Below are 23,219 nucleotides of genomic sequence, written 5' to 3'. Positions count from 1 at the left end.
TCATAAGAACTGCTATCTTTCTAATTTATTCTTACATTCATCAACTACTTTGAAGCACAATTCCCCATCGAATATTTGTCCAATTCCACGAATTTTTGACGAATGTTCCTTTGATTTACGCAAACGAAAACGAAAGTGAATTTCTCGCAAGACTTGTTTAAATAAAAATCTTGCTTTCCAGACACCTCAATCCCCATTTCACAAAATAATACAAAAGGTTGTTAGAAATGAGTTCTATAATATATTTAAAAATCATTGAGACAGATCGCTTTCTACAGTGGTCAAATTATACTCCAACAAAAAATTCCACATTTCATGATTCTAACCCATGGAACCTGACATTGTTATTACAATACGCAATATTATTCAACAGTAACGTTAAAAGTAAGAATTGAACTGCACGAACACTGTACACAAGAAAATACAATTATTTAATATTTCACTTTTTTATTTACAATCCTAAATACATAAAAATCGGACGCACGTCGTTTAAAGTTAAGGTTCCGCCCTAACGGCCCCAAAGAATACTTAACATAACCTTACTAACATTTTCTCCAAACGAGACTTATGTTAACATTACTCACAGATGTCGAGTATAACATTGTTAAACCTTTCGTATATTTTTAAGAATCCGAGTATAACTTCCATATTGATAGAAGTATCAACGATGTAAGGGACCCTGTGTCCGCCATTATCTCTCGCATCGTAAACAATTGTAAAATGGCGGCGAGTCGTAGAAAGATATTACAGGCGTCGGATCGGAAGGAAAGGATAAATTCGCGGATGCTCGGTGAATCCTCGCATAGTTAGCTCGGTCGAGGATACACCGATGGGGCAGGACAGCGTTATTACGGTCGAGAGGGACCAACCAGGATGGAGGAGCACTCTTCCTCCCGACTATCCCGAGAATCCGTTGCCTCGGATTGACGGTACGTGCTGGTGCCAGGCGCACGTACGAAACGCGAGATAACACCGCTGCATACGGATATGCACACAGGTTCACTTGACCGCTCAAAGGTCATTCTGGAGCGCTTATATATCGATTAAGGACCAACTGACCTGAATATTCGACTGCACTAACCGCGTACCTACAACGGCGAAACGCGTGCGCGCGTTATACGGTGAATAATACGCTGCCGGAACGTAACGCCGCTCATCAAAAATGAATCAGTCATTATGTACCGTCACGGGCTACCGGAGACAACCGATGGGACCTAACGGATCTCCAAATTTATGCGAATGCGATGTCTTTCGGTTGGACGAAATATGGAAACTTAATATTTTTTTTAGTATTTTCATGTTTGCAAGTTAGTGAAATAATTTGTTAGTAACTTTTTTGAAGTGCGTTCTGTGATATTTTTCAATTTTGATATATGTGAATTTGAAGTCTTGAAATTGTTGATTGTAAATTTGCAAATTTCAAGGTTTTTAAATTCATTTTGTTAGGTTTAGATTATAAACCTTTAGATTCCTAAATTCTTAGATTGTCAAATCTTTAAGTTCCTAGATCTCCAAATAAGTAGATAACAAAATCCCTAAATATTGAAATTAATGTCTTAATACCTAAAATTCCTAATACCTTCAATTTCAAATTTCTACAATCTCAACTCCCTAGATCCCAATATCCCTAGACATGCAAATACATATCCAAATCCCCAAATATTCAAATCGAGGGGCTAATATCCAAAATTCCAAATTGCTTCAGTTTCAAATCCCTATAATCATAATTCCCTAGATAACAGTATTCCTAGATTCCCATGAAAATCTCCAAGTTCTCAAATTTTAAATTTCTAGATTCAAAATCCCAACATCCCCCAATCCCTAGATTTCCACATTTGTAGATCCCCAAATCCCTAGATTTCCAAATTTCTGGGTCCACAAATCCCTAGATTTCTAAATCTTCAGATTTCCAAATTTCTAGAATCTTAAATCCCTAGATTTCCAAATTTCCATATTCTCAAATCCCTAGATTTCAAAATCACTAGGTCCCCAAATCCCTAGATTTCCAAATTTCTAGATACCCAAATTCCTAGATTTCCAAATTTATAGGTCCCAAATCCCTAGATTTCTAAATCTCCAGATTTCCAAATTTCTAGATCCCCAAATCCCTAGATTTCCAAATTTCTAGGTCCACAAATCCCTAGATTTCTAAATCTCCAGATTCCCAAATTTCTAGAACCTTAAAGCCCTAGATTTCCAAATCCCTAGATTCCCAAATCCCTACATTCCCAACTCCCTAGAGTTCTAAATTCCTAGAGTCCCAAATCTCTGAAGTCCCAAATCCCTAGATTCCTAAATCCCTAGAGTTCCAAATTCCTAGAGTCCCAAAGCCCTAGATTCCTAAATCCCTAGAGTTCCAAATCCCTAGATTCCCAAATTTCTAGGTCCACAAATCCCTAGATTTCTAAATCTCCAGATTCCCAAATTTCTAAAACCTTAAAGCCCTAGATTTCCAAATCTCCAGATTCCCAAATTTCTAGATTTTCGAATTTCTAGATCCCCAAATCCCTAGATTTCCACATGTCCAGATTCCAAAATCCTTAGATTCCCAAATCCCTAGAATCCCAAATCCCTAGAATCTCAAATTACTTGATCACCAAATCCCTAGATCACCAATTCCCTAGATTACCAACTCCCAAGATTACCCAATCCCTAAATTCCCAAATCCCTAGAATCCCAAATCCCTAGACTTCCAAATTTCCAGATCCCCAAATCCCTAAATTTCCAAATTTCTCGATCTCCAAATCCCCAAATCCCCAAATCCCTAGTTTCCAAAATTTCCAACTCACGATATCCTCAAATCCCAAATTTCAGAACCTCATCAAATGAAACACCCTGTACATACTCCACACATTAAAAAAATTTGAATCAAAAAAGAAATATGATTGCAAAAATTCAATTTTCTTCTAAGCAATCGTATTTTTCATACGATTGCAATAAAAATAGGTAATGACCCAGTCACATGAATCACCCTATACACTCGAGAAATTAGTTCAATCATAACATATTGAGAGATACTAATGTAACAGCAACTAATACGCGTATGTTCGCGATTTACATTATGGCCGCGCATTAAATTACGTTAATACGCGAGAGTGGAGCTTAGCGCGCGTTTGGTGCACTCCTGATACGCTCGCTGTGTCACCTGTGTACATACAAACAGCCTTTACGAATGCTTTTCGAGTAACTATTCCATTTAACGGGAAATCGATTTCCAGAAGATTGCGACTGATTAGCCGGCTCGTTTGTACGCAGGCGAAAACTGTGCTTCGAAAACAGTACTGAATAAAAGTTCAGCATCGTCGTATTTTGTTCGGAGATTAGCGAGATTAACTTTATTTACGTTCGATTTGAGGACTGATTGGATAATTGAGTGAAAACTCTTTTTATCATTTATAATTATAATGTATATATTTTTATTCAATAAAATAAAACAAAAATTCAGTAATTTAAACACTGAAAGAATCAGAGGTTCAAAGCTACAAAGACTCGAAGATGCAAAAATGAAATGATTCGATGAGCATTGAGTTTGTAAATTTTTAAATTTGAAGGTTTGTTAATTAAAAACTTTGCGAGAAAGAAAACCTACAAATTTGAAAAAGAGTCCATAAACGTAGAAAGCAGAACATTTCAATGTATCCATCAGCCGCATCATTTCTCACATATCACCGGCCCATTTAGCGCATTGACGAAGGCTTCCATTGGTAAAATTTCACTTTCCCGTATCCACTGGTTCCGATATCAATCGATGAATCCCCGCTGCAGAGCGATGCAATAAATCGCTGGCTGTGTTCGATGTGACGGCAGCAAAAGAAAAAGGAACGCAAACTGCGCAAAAGCGGACCGGAGCAAAGGTATTCCGGCCAGAAAGGGAGCAACGGCCATCCAAGAAATAAGGAACCAAAGCGTCGAAAGGAAAAAAGAGGAGTAAGGTGGAGAACTAATGGAACCGCGAGAAATCGAGTTAGTAAGGGGAATCTGTTGCCAGAGGAGTTTAAGCGAAGGAAGAGAGTTCCACGATCCCGATTCGAAGCTGCGATGAAGTCATACCGAAACGTGGAAACTTTTATTCCCGATGCTGGCGACGAAAAAGTTTCGCGTCCATGCGTATCACGAGCCATTTCGCCGATACGACTGCTGAATGTTTACTGGGACGTCGTAACTGAGCGACAACTAAAGAAAATTGATGGAGGATCTCATAAATATACGGCGACTCCTATTAACATTTGGTTTATAGTGTTTTATCAATTACTACTCTGTAAATTTATATGTAATTTATCATGTAATCGTATTATGTTTGTGTACAATGAGATTTAGAAGACATTTTGTTGATATGATTGCTGAATGTTTACCGGGACGTTGTAACTGAGCGATCACTAAAGAAAACTGGTGGAGGATCTCATAAATATACGGCGACTCCTATTAACGTTTGGTTTATAGTGTTTTATTAATTACTACTCTGCAAATTTGTATATAATTTATCATGTAAGCGTATTATGTTTGTGTACAATGAGATTTAGAAGACATTTTGTTGATGTGACTGCTAAATGTTTACTGGGACGTCGTAGCTGAGCGTTCACTAAAGAAAACTGGTGGAGGATCTCATAAATATACGGCGACTCCTATTAATATTTGGTCTATAGTGTTTTATCAATTACTACTCTGCAAATTTGTATATAATTTATCATGTAAGCGTATCATGTTTGTGTACAATGAGATTCACAAGACATTTTGTTGATATGACTGCTGAATGTTTACTGGGACGTCGTAAGTGAGTGATCACTAAAGAAGAGTGGTAGAGGACCTTACACACACGACACTAGAGCTCTTATTAATATTGAAACTATAGTACTTTATCAATTACTATTAAGTGAAATTGAGTATAATTCATCATATAATCGTATCACACTTGCATACTATGCGTATGATGAACCATTTTGTCGATACGTCTACTGAATATTCATCGGGACGTCATAAGTGAGCGATCACTAAAGAAGAGTGGTAGAGGACCCCGCACATATGACACTGCAACTCCTACTAATAGCGGGACTATAGTGTTCTATCAATTACTATTAAGTGAATTTGAATATAATTCATCATATAATCGTATCACACTTGTGTACTATGCGTATGTCGAACCATTTTGTCGATACGTCTACTGAATATTCACTGGGACGTCATAAGTGAGCGATCACTAAAGAAGAGTGGTAGAGGACCCCGCACATATGACACTGCAACTCCTACTAATAGTGGGACTATAGTGTTCTATCAATTACTATTAAGTGAATTTGAATATAATTCATCATATAATCGTATCACACTTGCATACTATGCGTATGATGAACCATTTTGTCGATACGTCTACTGAATATTCACCGGGACGTTGTAAGTGAGCGATCATTTAAGAAGACTAGTAGAGTATCTCCCACATATAACACCGTAGCTCCACTTAATAACAAAACTATAATATTCTATCAATTACTACTATGTACATTTACTATGTACATTTACTATATACATTACAATGTAATGAAACCTACACATTTTTTTTTTGTTTTATTATCATAGAGTATGTATTCTTCTTAACCGGTTAACTGCGTGTAGGTGATGCGGATTGAATTGAGTTGCATGGTGGGAGAAAGTTTGGTGAAGTTTTGCCTGTGTGCAAATAGTTGTACAGTTTTGAGGTAAATATTAAGTGAGGAAATTATACTAATATTTGATAATTACGGTGGAGAAACGGGAAGGCGTTTTGGTGTAGTTGACTCTGGCTATATTGCGAGATGCTTTAATGAATTCTTGTACGTAGCAGGGTTAAATAATTCTTGGGTTCATAGATTTTGTAATTTACGTGTTTTTTTATTTGGAAATTTGGGGATTTAGGGGTTTAGGGGTTTAGGGGTTTAGGGACTTAGGGATTTAGGGTCTTAGGTGTTTAGGGATTTAGGGATTTAGGTATTTTTAAGGATTTGAGGACTTAGAGATTTGAAGATTTGGAGGTTTTGAGATTTGTGGATTTAGTGATTTAGGGATTTAGGGATTTAAGGATTTAGGAATTTAGGGTCTTAGGTGTTTAGGGATTTAGGGATTTAGGGATTTAGGTATTTTTAAGGATTTTAAGACTTAGAGATTTGAAGATCTGATGGTTTTGAGATTTGTGGATTTAATGATTTAGGGATTTAGGGATTTAGGGATTTAGGGATTTAGGGATTTAGGGATTTTGAGATTTAGGGATTCAAAAATCAACCGACATTCAAAGAAACGTGTGAATTTGATAATTGAGGGAATTTGCAGATTTTGAAGTTAAAAGACTTAGGAACTTCACTACTTGAAAAATCGAAATTTAATAATTGAGAAAATTTATGAATAAAAAAATTTAGAAATGTACTTCAAAAAATTACAAATTTGAAAATTTACAAATTCAGTAACAAAAAATACAAAAATATCAAGATTCCAAATTTTTGAATTATTAAATTTAAAATTCCTGAATTAAAAGAACACATTTGTAATATCAGAAGTTTCAATATTAATTGAATACGAAGCACTTTTCCTATATAGCCAAGTGCAATAATATTTCACCCGAATATCAACGTTTGAGGCAATATAATGAGAGTCTACAGTACATAGTTTCACTCGAAAGCAATAACTGTCAATCTCCCCACCAGACGCTTTAATAGCGTACTTCAGTTCTCTCCCACAGAAATGAGAAATGAGTTCATAACTGTTATCGATAAGTATCGAATCTTCTGCAATATACCTAACTACAAAAAGAGGCAGAATACATCGGATATTAAATATACACGACTCGAGTATCTGTTTTATTAAATGATTATCTATTAAAAGAAATATGATAAATCAAGTTCCATTTAGACTATAAATTAAAATGCAAAATATTTTTAAAATTTTTCTTTACAAGTTTGAGAATTTTGAGATTTAGGGACTTAGAAATGTGAAAGATTAATAATTTAAATAATTAAAATTGTAGAAATTTATGAAGACAGAAATCTGAGATTTGAAAAATTAAAAAATTTCAAAATCCAGGAACTTACACAAAAAAAACAAAATATCCCTGATAATACACAAATTACATTCGCCACAGTGAAAGTATTATTTTGCCACAATATGATCGAAATAAGAGCTCACAATTCTTATTAAACTTCCAAGTAATAATCTTACAATCACTCTTACATACTCACCTTACTTACAGTAAGAAAAAACTAGTTTGGAACGAGAGAACGCCTCGCGGTTTTCAAATTTTCGCGCCAGTGCAGGGGCGTCGAGAGGCATCACCGGACCCCGGGTTAAATGGAGAAGAATACAATTTCGTATCACAAATTTTGGGCCGAAATAGTCTCTCGTCGACCCTGATTTATAAAAATGAATAATTTCAGCTCGTGTTTGTATGGATGTTTCACGTTTCGAGGAAGCTCGTCAGCACTCGTTCGGAAACAACGTAAAGGGTTCCACAAGATGGTCGTTCGCGACATTTACCAAAGTGAAAACGTATCTCTCGTGACCTAGGCCCGTTCGTAAAGAACCATTCACACGAACATTCGCCGCAGCGCCCATGTTTCATGCGATATGAATAATAATCTATCCGGTGGCTACCGAGAGAGCTCGCCGTGAGTGTCGAGCACGAGCCAAAAACCGAGGGAAAAAGACTCGTGAACAGGCTCGGTGGCTCTCGCTCGTTTTTAATAAGTTACGCAAATATGTGTAAATACACGCGAGAATGAAATATGACGGTGAAAATTTGAACCACGGCTGCCCTTGTTTTCTTTCGTAATTTATCAGCTTCTTTTCGGACAGGTTTGTGGCGCGAACGAATCTGCGATGTGTGCATGTTGTGCTGATGTACGTGATAAAGCATATATTGTTTAGTAGAAGTTTGTGGGGTTTTCATTTTCAAGTCTCGAGAAATAATTGCAAAATTTGAAATTTGAAAATTTGTAAATTTTTGGATTTTTGCATTTTTTTATTTTTGAGGTTGGGAATTTTTTAGTTTTTGGATTTAGGGATTTGAAAATTTTTGAGTTTAGGGATTTTCAAATTTTTGAGTTCAGGAATTTGCAGTTTTTGAATTTAGGAATTTGCAATTTTTGAGTTTAGGGATTTTCAAATTTTTGAGTTTAGGGATTTTCAAACTATTAAGGTTTGGAGCTTTCAAATTTTTGGATTTAGGGATTTCCAAATTTTTGAATTTTGAGTTTTTCAAATTTTTTAGTTTAGGGATTTTCAAATTTTTGAGTTTAAGAATTTTCAAATTTTCAAGTTTAGGGATTTTCAAATTTTTGAGTTTAGGGATTTTCAAACTATTAGGGTTAGGAGCTTTCAAATTTTTGGGTTTAGGGATTTTTAAATTTTCAGGAGTCTACAAACTTTTAGTATAGGGATTTACCAATTGTTGGATTTAGGGACCATCAAATTATTAGTCTAGGGATTTTCAAGCTTTTAAATATTCACATTATTGGACATAGGGATTTTCAAGATCTAAAATTTACAAATTTATAAATTTTTGATTTGTGAAGTTCTAAATTCTTATACTGGATTTGAATATCCCGCCAACTTCGAACAATATGGCGGAGGAACTTAATATTCATATGTATTTAATATGTTACACTAATTCTCTAGAAATTTAATTAGAATTTCACTGGACAATATACAACACAATCTAAATATTCACTTACTAGATAAAATCCTCGGTAAAAGATATTTTTGTTTATACGTATAACTTCTCTCCCGCCTCTAGAGCCCCTAACGCAGGAAATTATCAAGATTCTACTGTACTAAAATAGCAATTGTACTAATTTAATAATTAATCACGAATCAAAGTGTTTATTTGAACTTCAATCTATCATTTTACTCATAACATAATTTTTAGCATATAAAATTACAAAATTAACGAAGACTTCTATATTAAAAATATTTTATTACAAAAAATTATATATCAATTTGAACAATATCCACAATTACTGATTTTATTAACTTTGTCAATCTATCTCTATTGAATAAAGTTACCCCTGTATGAGTGTCACTGTACCTTACTGTTCCTCTACATATATTGCATACTTGAACGTAACGCAAAAATACTTGAATATAATGCAAAAATACACTTTCGCACAATATGCAATATACACTCGATATATTGCATATCATCCAACAGCACAAATACTACATACATCGACAAGATTCGTTTGTTTACCTAAACGGTCAAATATAACGATGAATCAGATTAGAAATGGCGATAAGTATCGTTGAAACGCACGCGCTAGCTCGTGGTTCAATTCGAAGTTAACAGTTTCACATTTTTCCGTAACTTTCGGGACGACGTCGCGATATGAGATGCACTCTGACATCAAATAGACTGTTCTACTTTGAAATGCAATATGCACGACGATGGTACCTCTCTTATTAAGTCGAGTGGACGCTCGTTCCTTCTTTCCTTTGTTCGCCATCATGTAATGTGTATAAGCCATTATATCCACGCACAGAACTGTTATATAAACAAGAAAGTTCAATTCCAAATTCTGAGTGCAATTTACTCCTTTTCAGAAGTTTGTATAATTCAACGCTCTCGTTATATTGCCATTATAGTCGAGTATTCAGTAATGTAGGCAGAGCTCTGTGTTAAATGTAGAATTTCAAATTGTCTAATTTTGTGAGGCAGAGATTTCAAAATTTACAATCGTTCAATTATAGAAATTTGAAAATTTATGATTGAAGAAAAATTGAAATTTAAAATGTTTAAGTTAAATAAGCTAGAAATTTATAAATTTCAATATCTTCAAACTCTCGAGTTAATTACACTGCAATTTTCTTTAGTGAAGTTTATGAAACAGTGCAAACTTATTCAATTGGTAATATGAATAATGGCAATATAACAAGAGTCTATTACAGCAGCCATGAGGACCCTACTAAATTAATTTTGTTAATGCTCTTCAGTCAATTTGGTAACGAAGTTATATAATATCAAGCCTAAACACCCTAAGATCAATACTCTCATTATATTGCACATATGCAAATTATAACCTATACCAAGCTATTTCTTGTACCTACATGAAAAAATATAAAATTAAAACTAGATAAAACGTTAATGTCTATATATGTAATTATTTTTTGATTCTGTTAATTATTTCAAATAAATTTATCTGAAAGAATGGTAACACGAAGAAACGAGCGTTCAGGCGACTTAAATATCTCCAGTAGCATGCTGTACCACTACCATATGTATATAGAGTATGTAATGAGAAACTATAGAAGGTGTAATTAGAATACAGAACAAAGAAGCAGTCAGACTCACTTGTTGTAGAGGACTATGTCTGGCCGCCATATATGGTCGGACGGCACATGTAGCATGTGGACTCCACCGTACTCCTTCGGCTCCCATCGCAGCTTGTAGTCGTACCATGACTTGAAACAGCCAACACAAAAAATATAACAATATTACTGATCCGTTTTCTTAGCTACAATGCACTCTCGCTATATGACCACATACTCTGCATTTCCACGATACTATAGAAGCAGAAGATTTTCAAAACCTTAAATGCAATATTGGACTGTTAATTATTTATTGTAATATTGTTAGTGGCAATATAACGAGAGTCTACTGTATACTCTCATTTCTTGTTACTTTATTTAACAGAGTTATGTACAATCTCAAGTTTATTAATATTATCTGTTATATGTGTAATAAACGTAGACAGTATTTCGACCTTAACCTCAACATTATTATAAAATATTAATTATATGAATACTAAACAAAAATGGTAGCTGGCTTCTAACATCTTTATTAACAATATCTAACATGTTTATTAACATAGTAAATTAACAAAGATGATAAATTGCTAAACGAAAATAACAGATGGACTCTAACCTCAAATTTATATCCCATAACCTTCAATTTATCAACAACATCAACAATTAATAAAATCGAACAAAATACGAGTGAAATACAAAACTAAGAAGGTGCAAGGTCCGCCAAGTAATAAAATCCACATCAAACATTCGGCTCGCGATCAACTATAAATCCCCACATATTGTTTCCACATACGTGCACAGGTGCATATATCCGACTGATCATAACCTTTTCAACCAGCACGCCATCCTTAGGTTTCCATATTGCGATGCAAATTTCCGGAGATAGTTCACCACACGTGTATCCATGCGATCAATCGTGGTAGCACATTGCTTATCGACACAAAATCTTTTCCACCCTCTTCTACGACATCCACAAACATGCCGCCCGCGCATTTACCTGCAGCTTGCATTCGGATATGAAAGGGAACGTATGTACGTGCTTCGTGTACCGAAACATATTGAAGCAGAAAATTGTGCCGTGGAATTGGGCAAGATTTCATGGAGAGGTATGAAAAATTGGAACATTCCGAAAAGCAAGTGGTCCGTTTGAAGGTAACAAACGCTGCACACGTTTTCAACACCTTATGCAGCAGTTTCATATTAATTAGGACAGCAATCTTGAGTACTAACTGATTAACGATGAATTCTTTATATGTTGCATTAAAGGTTTTCTCGTATAACAACTTGCACCTAAAGCACTTCCACTAGCGCAGCCAAACATGACCGCCATTTCTTCGTTAGAGTCGCCGCCATTTTGAGCACGATACCCAGCACGCGTTCTGCAGATAGGTCGATGACCGATTGCCGATGAAATCGTTCACCGCGAAGTGTGTATAGAAATTGAACAACATTCGGAACGCGGTTTATAAACACCGAGATATCGCACGCGGCAACAGAAGCCAATAAGTCAGCCATGATGCGACATACAAAAATCTTTGTACAGAAGCGTACACTTACGCGACCGCGGTCGGACAGAACACGGACGCTTAAATGGGGAGGTGACTTCCGCGGATTCGATCGAAGGAAGTAGAGAGAATGCGAGCGAGTGGGATACGGATATCCGGCGCGACTCGAAACTGCTCCGAAGTCCCATTTCCAGGGACTGTTAGCGGCGGACACTTAAGAAACCAACGGACGTTTAAACGGACGCTTCTGTATCTCGAAAACGGTTGACCTTTCGACCCACGTTCGCTAAGACTTTTTACTCGGTGGTGTCCCATGTATCTGGTTCGCGGCCATATAACGGTTAATTTCCGAACATACTCGACTTTCATCCGTATAATTCTAGGAACAATCGATGAAGTATGTTACCTAGCAAAATTTCACGAATCCGAACGGAAATTGATTAACTCGTAAATTGTAATTCAATGAATACTTGACTGTCTAAAGTTCTGAACTGTTTCCACCAAATTACGTTTGCACGTTCGAATTATGCATAGGATGGTTACCGAGGCGTGTCTTATTAGATGTGAAACTGGTTACGATTCATTTGACCCGCGGTCTGACATAAATTAGCACATTTATGAGTTGCCAACATTCATGTTGTCATGTTCTACAATTTCGTCGTTTCCTCTGAAATTACTCATTCAATATCCTCTTACGATATCAAGGAACACGTTCGGTATAATTCCTGATATTGGCCCGCAAATCGATAACTGTAAAACCATCTCGACGGGAGCGTTAACAGGATACTTGTAACGTGGCAGTGCATTGGAAGCAATGGAGCGTGTTATGGTTTAGAAATGGCCCTGTAATGGAAGCGCATTGGTGTGCGGTGTCTCTAACGATCTAATTTCGAATATTAACGTGATAAAGCTTCTCTTAACGGGGCGATGCAAAAACACAGTATCTTGCTGCTCCGTTGTATTCTACACGTGATGCAACATGCGATGCGAGGGACTTAATTATATTTTTCGAGCGTGGTACTACGGAATTTTTTTTTAGGAAGGTACTCTATTCGAGGAGATGAAAATGGAGGACTTCTGTACTTTCTAATATTTTTTAATTTTTTAGGTCCTGGTTTTGGGGATTTGAGGAATTCGGAATTTGGGAAATTGGGGATTTGGGGAATTTGGGGATTTGAAGAGTTAGGGGTTTGGAGATTTGGGGATTTAGAGAGTTGGGAATTTGGAGAATTGGGGATTTGGAGAGTTGGGGGTTTAGAGAGTTGAGGATTTGGAGAGTTGGAGGTTTATAGAGTTGGGAATTTAGGGAATTTGGAAATTTGGAGAGTTGGGGATTTGGGGAATTTGGGGATTTGAAGAGTTGGGGATTTAGAGAGTTGGAGATTGGGAGAGTTGGGGATTTAGAGAGTTGGGGATTTGGGGAATTTGGGGATTTGGAGAGTTGGGGATTTAGAGAATTGGGGATTTGGAGAGTTGGGGATTTGGGGAGTTGGGGATTTGGAGAGTTGGGGATTTGGGGAATTTGGGGATTTGGAGAGTTGGGGATTTAGAGAATTGGAGATTTAGAGAGCTAGGGATTTGGAGAGTTGGGGATTTGGGGAATTTGGGGATTTGGAGAGTTGGGGATTTAGAGAATTGGGGATTTGGAGAGTTGGGGATTTGGAGAGTTGGGGATTTGGAGAGTTGGGGATTTAGAGAGTTGGGGATTTGAAGAGTTGGGGGATTTGGAAAGTTGGGAATTTGGGAAATTTGGGGATTTGGTGAATTTAGGGATTTCGAGAACTGGAGTTTGGGGATTTGGGGAATTAGGGATATGTGAATTTGGGGAATTAGGGATTTGGAGATTTGCGGATTTGGGGATTTGGGGATTTAGGGGACCTATGGGGGCTTTGTTGATTTATCGATTCGTGAATTTGTGGATTTATTAAATTCCAAAATTTCTAAATTCCTAAAACCCTAAATTGCCAAATTTCAACATTTCAAAAATTCCTAGATTCAAAAATCTCTAGATTTCTGAATTCTTAAATATTATTTCTGTACTACACACAACGTTTCCAAAGATTGAACTATATAATTTAATTATTAATATAATTGCATAAATATAATTGCACTATATAAATGCATTAATATAATTGCATAAATATAATTGCACTATATAAATACATTAATATAATTGCATTAATGTAATTCCATTATATAATCGCATCATTATAATCGCACTATATAAAATGTTTCAAAGATTGAACTACATAATACAATTACTAATATAATTGCATTAATATAATTGCACTGTGTAAAATGTTTCAAAGATTGAACTACATAATACTATTATTAATATAATCGCATTATTATAATCGCACTACATAAAATGTTTCAAAGATTGAACTACATAATACAATTATTAATATAATTGCATTAATATAATTGCATTATATAAAATATTTCAAAGTTTTATCACATTTGTCCAATCTGTAATGCAGAATTATACAGGTTTTAAGATTCAGATCGCAATTGATCCGATCGTAGCAGAGGGTTAATTTTATTCAAGTCTGATTTATGAATATTAAAAATACCGCTCCCCACGAAGGTTTAAGCCCGCAGAATTTTATTGCACTCTTCGTTCTGTTATACATCAGGCGAAAATGGAAATTGCAGGTGGAAATATGTACACATATGCGCACACGAGGAGCGTGTTTGTTGCAAAAGCTCGGTGCTTCTGGCTGTAAAAATAAAACTGTTCGTGGTAGCGTGAAGTCAAGAATGAATTTCACCGTTAAAATCTTCATCGTTGCGAAAGTAGGTTAATGAAATTTACTGTGGAACGCTTAGGACGACACCTTCACGATCCCCTCATTATTTTCCTTTTCTAACCATTGTCGGATAAATTTACATTCTTAAATCTCGGACAATTGCGTGTAGTCCAATTAGAATCACGTTGTAATTACAAACATTCCTCAATTTAATTATTTCGTTATTTGAAAGTTTTGTAACTGTTGACAATGAGTACAGAATTTAATTATTTCTTTATTCAGAAGGTTGTGACAATAACTGCGGAATTTAATTATTTTATTATTTGAATTTTTTAACAACGACTGCAGGATTTAATTGCATTTATTCAGAATTTTACAATAATTAACAATAACACATTTTGTGTCAAAAATTAAAATTAACACATGTCTGCTTTCCCGACGCGTATAGCATCTAAAATGGCGGACCTCCATAAACAAGATGGCGGCGCACAAGAAACTTGAACCACTCATTCTTCATAAAATATTCACTTTTACTAAATGCATACTTAAACAAATTTTATAACATTCTTACTATTGTACAATAATTAAATTTTACATAGAAGAATTTATAAAAAAATTTGTTTATAAATTCAAAAAGCATAGCTACACTCTAAAAGACATTACATAACCTCAAACACATAAGATTACCATTAACACATCTTAAAGATTCTCATTAAAAAGTGTTCACTCTCATAAATTAATCTCTTAAAATGATTTTATCACAAGCATTACTAAAATTTAAACAAAATGTAGATTATTACGAAAAATATGAATGCAAGATAGTCAAAACGGGAACATTTAATCCCAGAGACGGTGTTCTCAGAGAACTTTTCAATCTCCGTATATTTTCATCGAACAAAGAATAAAATGTATCAAAGAAGCGGTCGCTTCAATTGTGGAACAGACTTTATCGACTTGGCTTGCGAAAACAACGACGCACCGTGTTTCTTCGTGTTGAGCGCGGCAAGTCGACAAATACATAAATCCGGGTTTCATTTTCGTGACCCGGTGACCAGAAAAGTGGAAAAAGCGTTAGCTCGAGGTCGCTGTAGATCGCAAACATCCGCATGGTCACTCTTAGATTTATTTCCTTCGATTTCTGCATCGCACGTACTCGTATTTTCTCTTTTTATATCGACTTGTTATTCCTGCCGTTTTCTTTTGTTCCGCGGGGTAAATAGAACGGAACGGTTTTTTTTCGGGGCGAGATTATATCGAAAGATTAAAGTATTCGCCGATAGGGAGGCGATAATTATGAATTAATTACGTGTTCAGAAATATGCAGATTTTAGCTTTAACAAGTTCTTGTTTTTTTAAGTTGAAATGGAAGAATTTTGTGTTTGTTTGGGTTAGTTTTATCGAGCAAATTTTTAATTTTTTTAGTTTTCAATTTTTCAGTTTTTCAGTTTTTCAGTTTTTCAGTTATTCAATTTTTCAATTTTTCAATTTTTCAATTTTTCAATTTTTCAATTTTTCAATTTTTCAGTTTTTCTATTTCTCAATTTTTCAATTTTTTCATTTCTCAATTCTTTAATTCTTCAATTAATCAATTCTTAAATTTTTCAATTCTTTAATTCTTCAATTAATCAATTCTTGAATTCTTGAATTTTTCAATTCTTCAATTCTTCAATTCTTCAATTTTTCAATTCATCACTTTATCAATTCATCAATTATTCATCAATTTATCAATTCATCAATTATTCACCAATTCTTCAATTCTTCAATTCTTCAATTCATCAATTCATCAATTCATCAATTCATCAATTCATCAATTCATCAATTCATCAATTCATCAATTCATCAATACTTCAATTTTTCAATTCATGAATTTGCTGTTAAATATTGAAGCAGTGAAATATTAAAAAGTTTTAAATACTGAAATATTGAAATATTTAAATCATTAAGTTTTTAAATGTTGAAATGCTGAAATGTTCAAATTGTCAAGTTTTTAAATATTGAAATACTGAAATGTTTAAACTGTCAAGTTTTTAAATATTGAAATGCTGATATGTTTAAATTGTCAAGTTTTTAAATATTGAAATGCCGAAATCTTCAAATTGTCAAGTTTTTAAATATTGAAATGCTGAAATGTTCAAATTGTCAAGTTTTTAAATATTGAAATGCTGAAATGTTCAAATTGTCAAGTTTTTAAATATTGAAATGCTGAAATGTTCAAATTGTCAAGTTTTTAAATATTGAAATGCTGAAATGTTCAAATTGTCAAGTTTTTAAATATTGAAATGCTGAAATGTTCAAATTGTCAAGTTTTTAAATATTGAAATACTGAAATGTTCAAATTGTCAAGTTTTTAAATATTGAAATGCTGAAATGTTCAAATTGTCAAGTTTTTAAATATTGAAATACTGAAATGTTTAAACTGTCAAGTTTTTAAATATTGAAATGCTGATATGTCTAAATTGTCTAATTTATAAACATAGCAGTAGTGAAATGTGCAAACTTCTAAATTTTTCAGTTCAGCACATTTTACTCATTATAATTACAACCACAATTATGACATAATGAATACATAGTGCAAAATATGTAATGAGTAGATGACAGAAACACACCGTTCCCAGTCCAAAGAAAAGCACAAATTTCCCAAACGGGAAATTAAATTCAGCTCTTATGCATAAAATGCAGGAACGCTTTTCCATCGTCGCGTCGCCACACTCCCGAAAGCGAATCTCTCTGATTGGATCTCTCACGAAGAAATTTTCAGGGAAGTTTCGTTCCGCAAGATAATTGGCCACTAATTAATGGCCTTGGGGCAATCGAATTTCCACAGACTTTCTCCGTAGCCATGAGAATCACTAGCACGAGAACAAGCGATATGCTTCCTTGCTTTTTCTCCAACGATTCAATTGTCCTTACGGAAAATGACGTCTTGTTTGGATAATCTGTTATATCGAATCATTTGTAAAATCTGTCCATTTCGCAGAGTCCAAACGTTTATTCTTATTTGTACTTACGCAACGCAGTGCGACCCTGGGATACTGTATACGGCACTGGGCTCGGTAGACTTCCCCAGGGAAAATGGCGATGTAGGTGAAGGCTCCGTTATTTACGCGAACGATTACCCGGGAATATTTTATTTAATATTTATTTCGTTTCGTATTACCGGACCCTCCTAAGGTTCTTTCGAGACGGAAAGCAAATGGCGGGATGTGCCGCCATATTCTTTTCCCTTTAACCAAGAGAAGTCTATGTTGCGTTTGACTGGAGGATATTAGATATCGGGTCCTTGTTACCCCCATATCTCTCGATTTCCTGTATTTTCATGTTCGAACGATTTTTATATCTCAAACGCACACGTTTCTGTAGAACGTGTTTTAAAACACTGTCAGGACTGAAGGTGTTAAAGAACGATATCTCCGTAAATGGTTATTTTTGAACCTGTACACTCTAATCATTTTTACTCGGTGTTCAACACTCTGGCGAATTGCATCGTTAAATTTTATTGGTGCTGTTAAATTCAAGGTGACCTTTGTATTTTGATAAGAAGGTAAAATAGTGATAAACTAATTATTACATTGTGTTTTACTCTCGACATTGTAATATTTTTTAATTATTTTCACTGTGTAACAAATAGCTTACTATTAATTTAGGTGGAACTTAGAATTATTGCATATGTACTCTGTTTCGTCTCAGACGTCTTCTTGTGAGGCACACGCAGTTACACTATGTCCAAAAATTTAACATGGATCGATATTCATGTATCATTTTCTTATACATACATGTAAATGCTAATATTCGTGTCGTGATTTTGAAAGTGATTCATCTTTATCGCTCACGTGACCATCATAGGTCTATAAAGCGTCGGTAAATTAATCCAGGGCACAGGTTTCCTTCAATTATGCAGTTTCCAGGATCATAATACTGTTCGTAATGGATCCACATACGTTTGTACAAGTTCCACGTATGACAAAGCTAACAATCGTAAATGCTACAATTAAATGACGCTCGTCTAAAGCGAAACTTTATTGCCTGCGTTTGACATTATGCGCTTTGAAATTGTGCAGTCAGCATTAAGCAAGCAAGCCAAGAAACCCTTAATTAACGAACAGCTTCGAATCTGATTCAGAATGTGTTAATTACTTCGAACAATCAACAGAAAATATTTAATGCGACAATGTATGAGCGAAGGGTTAAATAGACGCTATTGTGTATTAAACGGGTGTGTAATAAACGAACTAAAACGGGCAACAATGCATTACTAAACGAGCAAGCTGTAAACGAGTATGTGCACTATACGAGCGAGCAATAAAGGAACGAGTACTGCACCCGTGTACTAAACGAGCGGGTAATAAACCAGTGTGTACTAAACGAGCACGCAATAAACGAACGAGTACTATAGCACTATACGAGCAATAAAGGAACGAGTACACCGTATACTAAACGAGCAATAAACCAGCATTACGCGAGTAACCGAGCACAGTGAAATACTAAATGAGTACTAAAGCAGCGGGTACTAAATGAGCGTACATTTAACGAGCGGTTACTAAACGAACGTACGCTTAACGAGCGGGTAACAGAATAATGCTAGTTCAAAAATATTTACAGAGGTAAAAAGTATATAATAAATAAGTAATTTAGAAAATGTCGACCATTGCTATTAAAATGTGCAATAAACGAACATCATTCTCTAAACGAACGTATACTTAACGAGCGGGTACTAAACGAACGTACTCTTAACGAGCGGGTAACAGAATAACACTAGTTCAAAAATATTTACAGAGATAAAAAGTAAATAATAAATAAGTAATTTAGAAAATGTCGACTACTATTAAAATGTGCCATCAATGAACATCATTCTCTAAACGAACGTACACTTAACAAGCGGGTACTAAGCGAATGTACGCTTAACGAGCGGGTAACAGAATAACACTAGTTCAAAAATATTTACATAGGTAAAAAGTAAATAATAAATAAGTAATTTCAAAAATGTCGACTACTATTAAAATGTGCAATAAACGAAAATCATTCTCTAAACGAACGTACACTTAACGAGCGGGTACTAAATGAACATACACTTATCGAATTAACAGAATTTTAACAAAAGTCAAAAATATTTTACAGAGGTAAAAAATAAATGATAACTAATTTAGAAAATGTCGACTACTATTAAAATGCGCAATAAAGAAAGCACATAAACAGTTTCGAAACCAACCACGAACCGCCGGTACGTCAACTTTATTTATCGCCACGGACCAAGAAAATCGAATATCGGCTAAGGTGAAAAAGGGGGCAAGGAGCACGGAATGGCGTCGAGAAATTCAGGATAATGGCGGCGTTCAAAGTGAAAAAGGGACGGCGAGAAAGAGGAACCGATACCGGTGACAGAGGAAGCGGAGATATCAAGTAGAAAGAGAGTCAGGACGTGTCCGTAGATTTAGAGGGCACCGGTGAGCTACTATTGTTAGCAATTTATTTCCGATGTATTGACTGGCCGCTAAAATGGACGCCGTCATCGATACGCGATCCTGCATCTCCGCCGCAGAAGCCTCTTCAGGCTTATCGATTCCACCACCTGTCGACCACAGACACGTCAACCTAGCTCAGGAAGCACATCAGAGAACTACGACATGGTCTCAGGGTACATATGATTCAGATGTTCGATTTTCACTAATAGCCTCGATCGATGACGCATTATTCTAATCCGTAATTAACCGAGGCACAATTCTGATTCATTGGATGTGGCTTCTGAAAGCCATGGTGCTTTGTGCTAGTAAATAGAGGCACAGGTCTTCTGCAGATGGAGGCATGATACCAAGTTGGGTCCACTAGGTACCTACATGTGGAGTTTGGTAAAATACATTTGGAAGAGGAATTAGCTGGATATATCTTTTGCTTTTGATGCTGATGATTCATAGGTAGACAAAAGAAGGTGTACTCTTCGCAACCTTGAACCTGGGAGGCTGGCCCAGGTTAAAGCACCTAGCCCACCTTGGACAGTCCGAATAGAGTCCACGTATTAGAGTTCCATCCGTTGGATTACCATGCGTTAAATTACCACCCGCTGGATTACCACGCGATAATTTATCACCCGTTGGATTACTACGCGTTAGATTACCATGCGTTAGATTACCACCCGTTGGATTACCACGCGATAATTTATCACCCGTTGGATTACTACGCGTTAGATTACCACCCCTTGGATTACCACGCGTTAATTTATCACGCGTTGGATTACTACGCGTTAGATTACCACCCCTTGGATTACCACGCGTTAATTTATCACCCGTTGGATTACTACGCGTTAGATTACCACGTGTTAGATTACCACCCGTTGGATTACCAAGCGTTAGATTACTACGCGTTTGACTCTCACGCGTTAGATTACTACCCGTTGAATTATCACGCGTTAGATTACTAACCCTTCGATTATCACACGTTAGATTATCACCCGTTGGATTACCACGCGTTAGAGTTCCATCCGTTGGATTACCACGCGTTAGATTACCACGCGTTAATTTATCACCTGTTGGATTACTACGCGTTTAATTACCACGCGTTAGATTACCACACGTTAGATTACCACACGTTAGATTATCACCCGTTCGATCACCACACATTAGATTACGACCCGCTGGATTACCACGCGTTAATTTATCACCCGTTGGATTACTACGCGTTAGATTACCATGCGTTAGATTACCACCCGTTGGTTTACCCAGCGTTAGATTACTACGCATTGGACTCTCACGCGTCAGATTACCACCCGTTGGATTACCCAGCGTTAGATTACTACGCATTGGACTCTCACGCGTCAGATTACCACCCGTTGGATTACCACGCGTTAATTTATCACCCGTTGGATTACAACGCGTTAGATTACCACGTGTTAGATTACCACCCGTTGGATTACCAAGCGTTAGATTACTACGCGTTGGACTCTCACGCGTTAGATTACCACCCGTTGGATTACCAAGCGTTAGATTACTATGCGTTGGACTCTCACGCGTTAGAAGTGACGAAGTTAGAGGTGACACTTCAGAACCTAGATTCAGCACTTCAGAACAGATGTGGACCTAGGTACGTTCTTCTGTTTGGACCAAGTGGGACCATTCGTCAGATAGGTTCCTGGGTCAGCCTTCAAGTTCAGACCTGCGTAAGGACACTCGGCATTAGGCTGTATTACACCCGCGGCATGTGTAGCAGTTGTAGCGAGTGGTAGCTGAAGACAAACCGTTGTAGCTAACACAGCAGCTGGTAGGTTGTCGCGAACGCTTGGGACGAGCTTGGTCGGAAGCTAAAGAGGGTGGTTTCGACGTTGAAGGATGGCGTGTCGCTGGGAGACGCGGTAGGAATACCTCGTAAGCGCACGTACACGCATAAGTGCACACGGAGACGAATGTGACTCGGTGTAACGCTCTGAAACCTTCTCCTCCACCTCTTCTCACCCTTACGACCGAACAAACAAACGTTCACCACCACTGTTCCTTCGTTGCGATCGTGTCATTTCTCTTGCCTTTGAAATGCCTTTGCATTCGGCTCCTTTAAAATTCATGCGAATTTTATGATATTGCTGAGAGGTGATGATGTGTAGCGAGGAACTGCGGGTTATGTGGATGTGTGATGTCTTCTGATACTGTATCACGGGTTGTAAGCATCGGGACATGTGATTATCAGGTGATGGATTATCATGTGGTGGATTATCACTTGTTAGATTACTACCCGTTGAATTATCACGTGTTAGATTACTATCCCTTCGATTATAACACGTTAGATTATCACCCGTTCGATTACCACACGTTAGAGTTCTATCCGTTAGATTACCACGCGTTAGATTATCACCCGCTGGATTACCACGCGATAATTTATCACCCGTTGGATTACTACGCGTTAGATTACCACCCGTTGGATTACCACGCGTTAGATTATCACGCGTTAATTTATCACCCGTTGGATTACTACGCGTTTGATTACCACGCGTTAGATTATCACCCGTTGGATCACCACACGTTAGATTACGACCCCCTGGATTACCACGCGTTAATTTATCACCTGTTGGATTACTACGCGTTAGATTACCACCCGTTGGATTACCACGCGCTAGATTATCACCTGTTGGATTATCATGCATCATATTACCACCCGCTAGATTACCACGCGTTAGATTACGACCCGTTGGACTCTCACGCGTTAGATAACCACATGTTAGATAGCTATATATTACATTACCACTTGTATAATGCTTAAAAGTTAGATTACCACCCGTTACATTGCCAACCAGCACATTACTACGCACTAACCCATCACTCTCCAGACCACAACGCGCTATAAACACCAAATGTTCTATTTTACCAAATAAATGACAATGAACGCACAGAAAGATATTTTCATTAAAATACGATGAAATTTCGTACCGAAGTAATAAATTCGTGAAAATAATTTCACCGACACGGTGAACTGTTTACCCTGGCCATTAACCGAGCCAGCGTTTATTAACGAAAGCATAAATTCTTCAGAAGGAAAGTTAATTTGCTCTTCGGAGTAGGAGAATGTTCGTAGGTTCATGAGCGTAAATTGCATGTGTACGTCTAACGAATTTAAAGGGATTTATCTTTGAAGACGTTTCTCGAGTTGTCCGCGAGAACGAGGATGAGGATGTTAATTGGTCTCGCTTAATTATTCTTCAATTACATTTGCTGCTGTCCCGATTCTTTCG

The 23,219-nt window shown here is 36.4% G+C and overlaps 1 protein-coding gene across 3 annotated transcripts in view; it reads right to left on the bottom strand.

The window, feature by feature from the left end:
- The window catches only part of nAChRalpha4 (nicotinic acetylcholine receptor alpha4), a 247,799-nt gene that overhangs the window by 116,027 nt on the left and 108,553 nt on the right, over positions 1-23,219 (bottom strand). For all 3 annotated transcript variants that reach the window (XM_003699335.3, XM_076541545.1, XM_076541543.1), the window contains exon 4: positions 10,301-10,410. In XM_003699335.3, the coding sequence (XP_003699383.2) occupies positions 10,301-10,410 (110 nt within the window). The remainder of the gene's footprint in view (positions 1-10,300; positions 10,411-23,219) is intronic.

This window comes from Megachile rotundata, chromosome 16 (assembly GCF_050947335.1).
Source record: "Megachile rotundata isolate GNS110a chromosome 16, iyMegRotu1, whole genome shotgun sequence".
Classification (NCBI taxonomy): domain Eukaryota; kingdom Metazoa; phylum Arthropoda; class Insecta; order Hymenoptera; family Megachilidae; genus Megachile; species Megachile rotundata.
The sequence above is the reverse complement of the archived record's forward strand: the minus strand, read 5'-3'. Positions and strand labels throughout refer to the sequence as shown.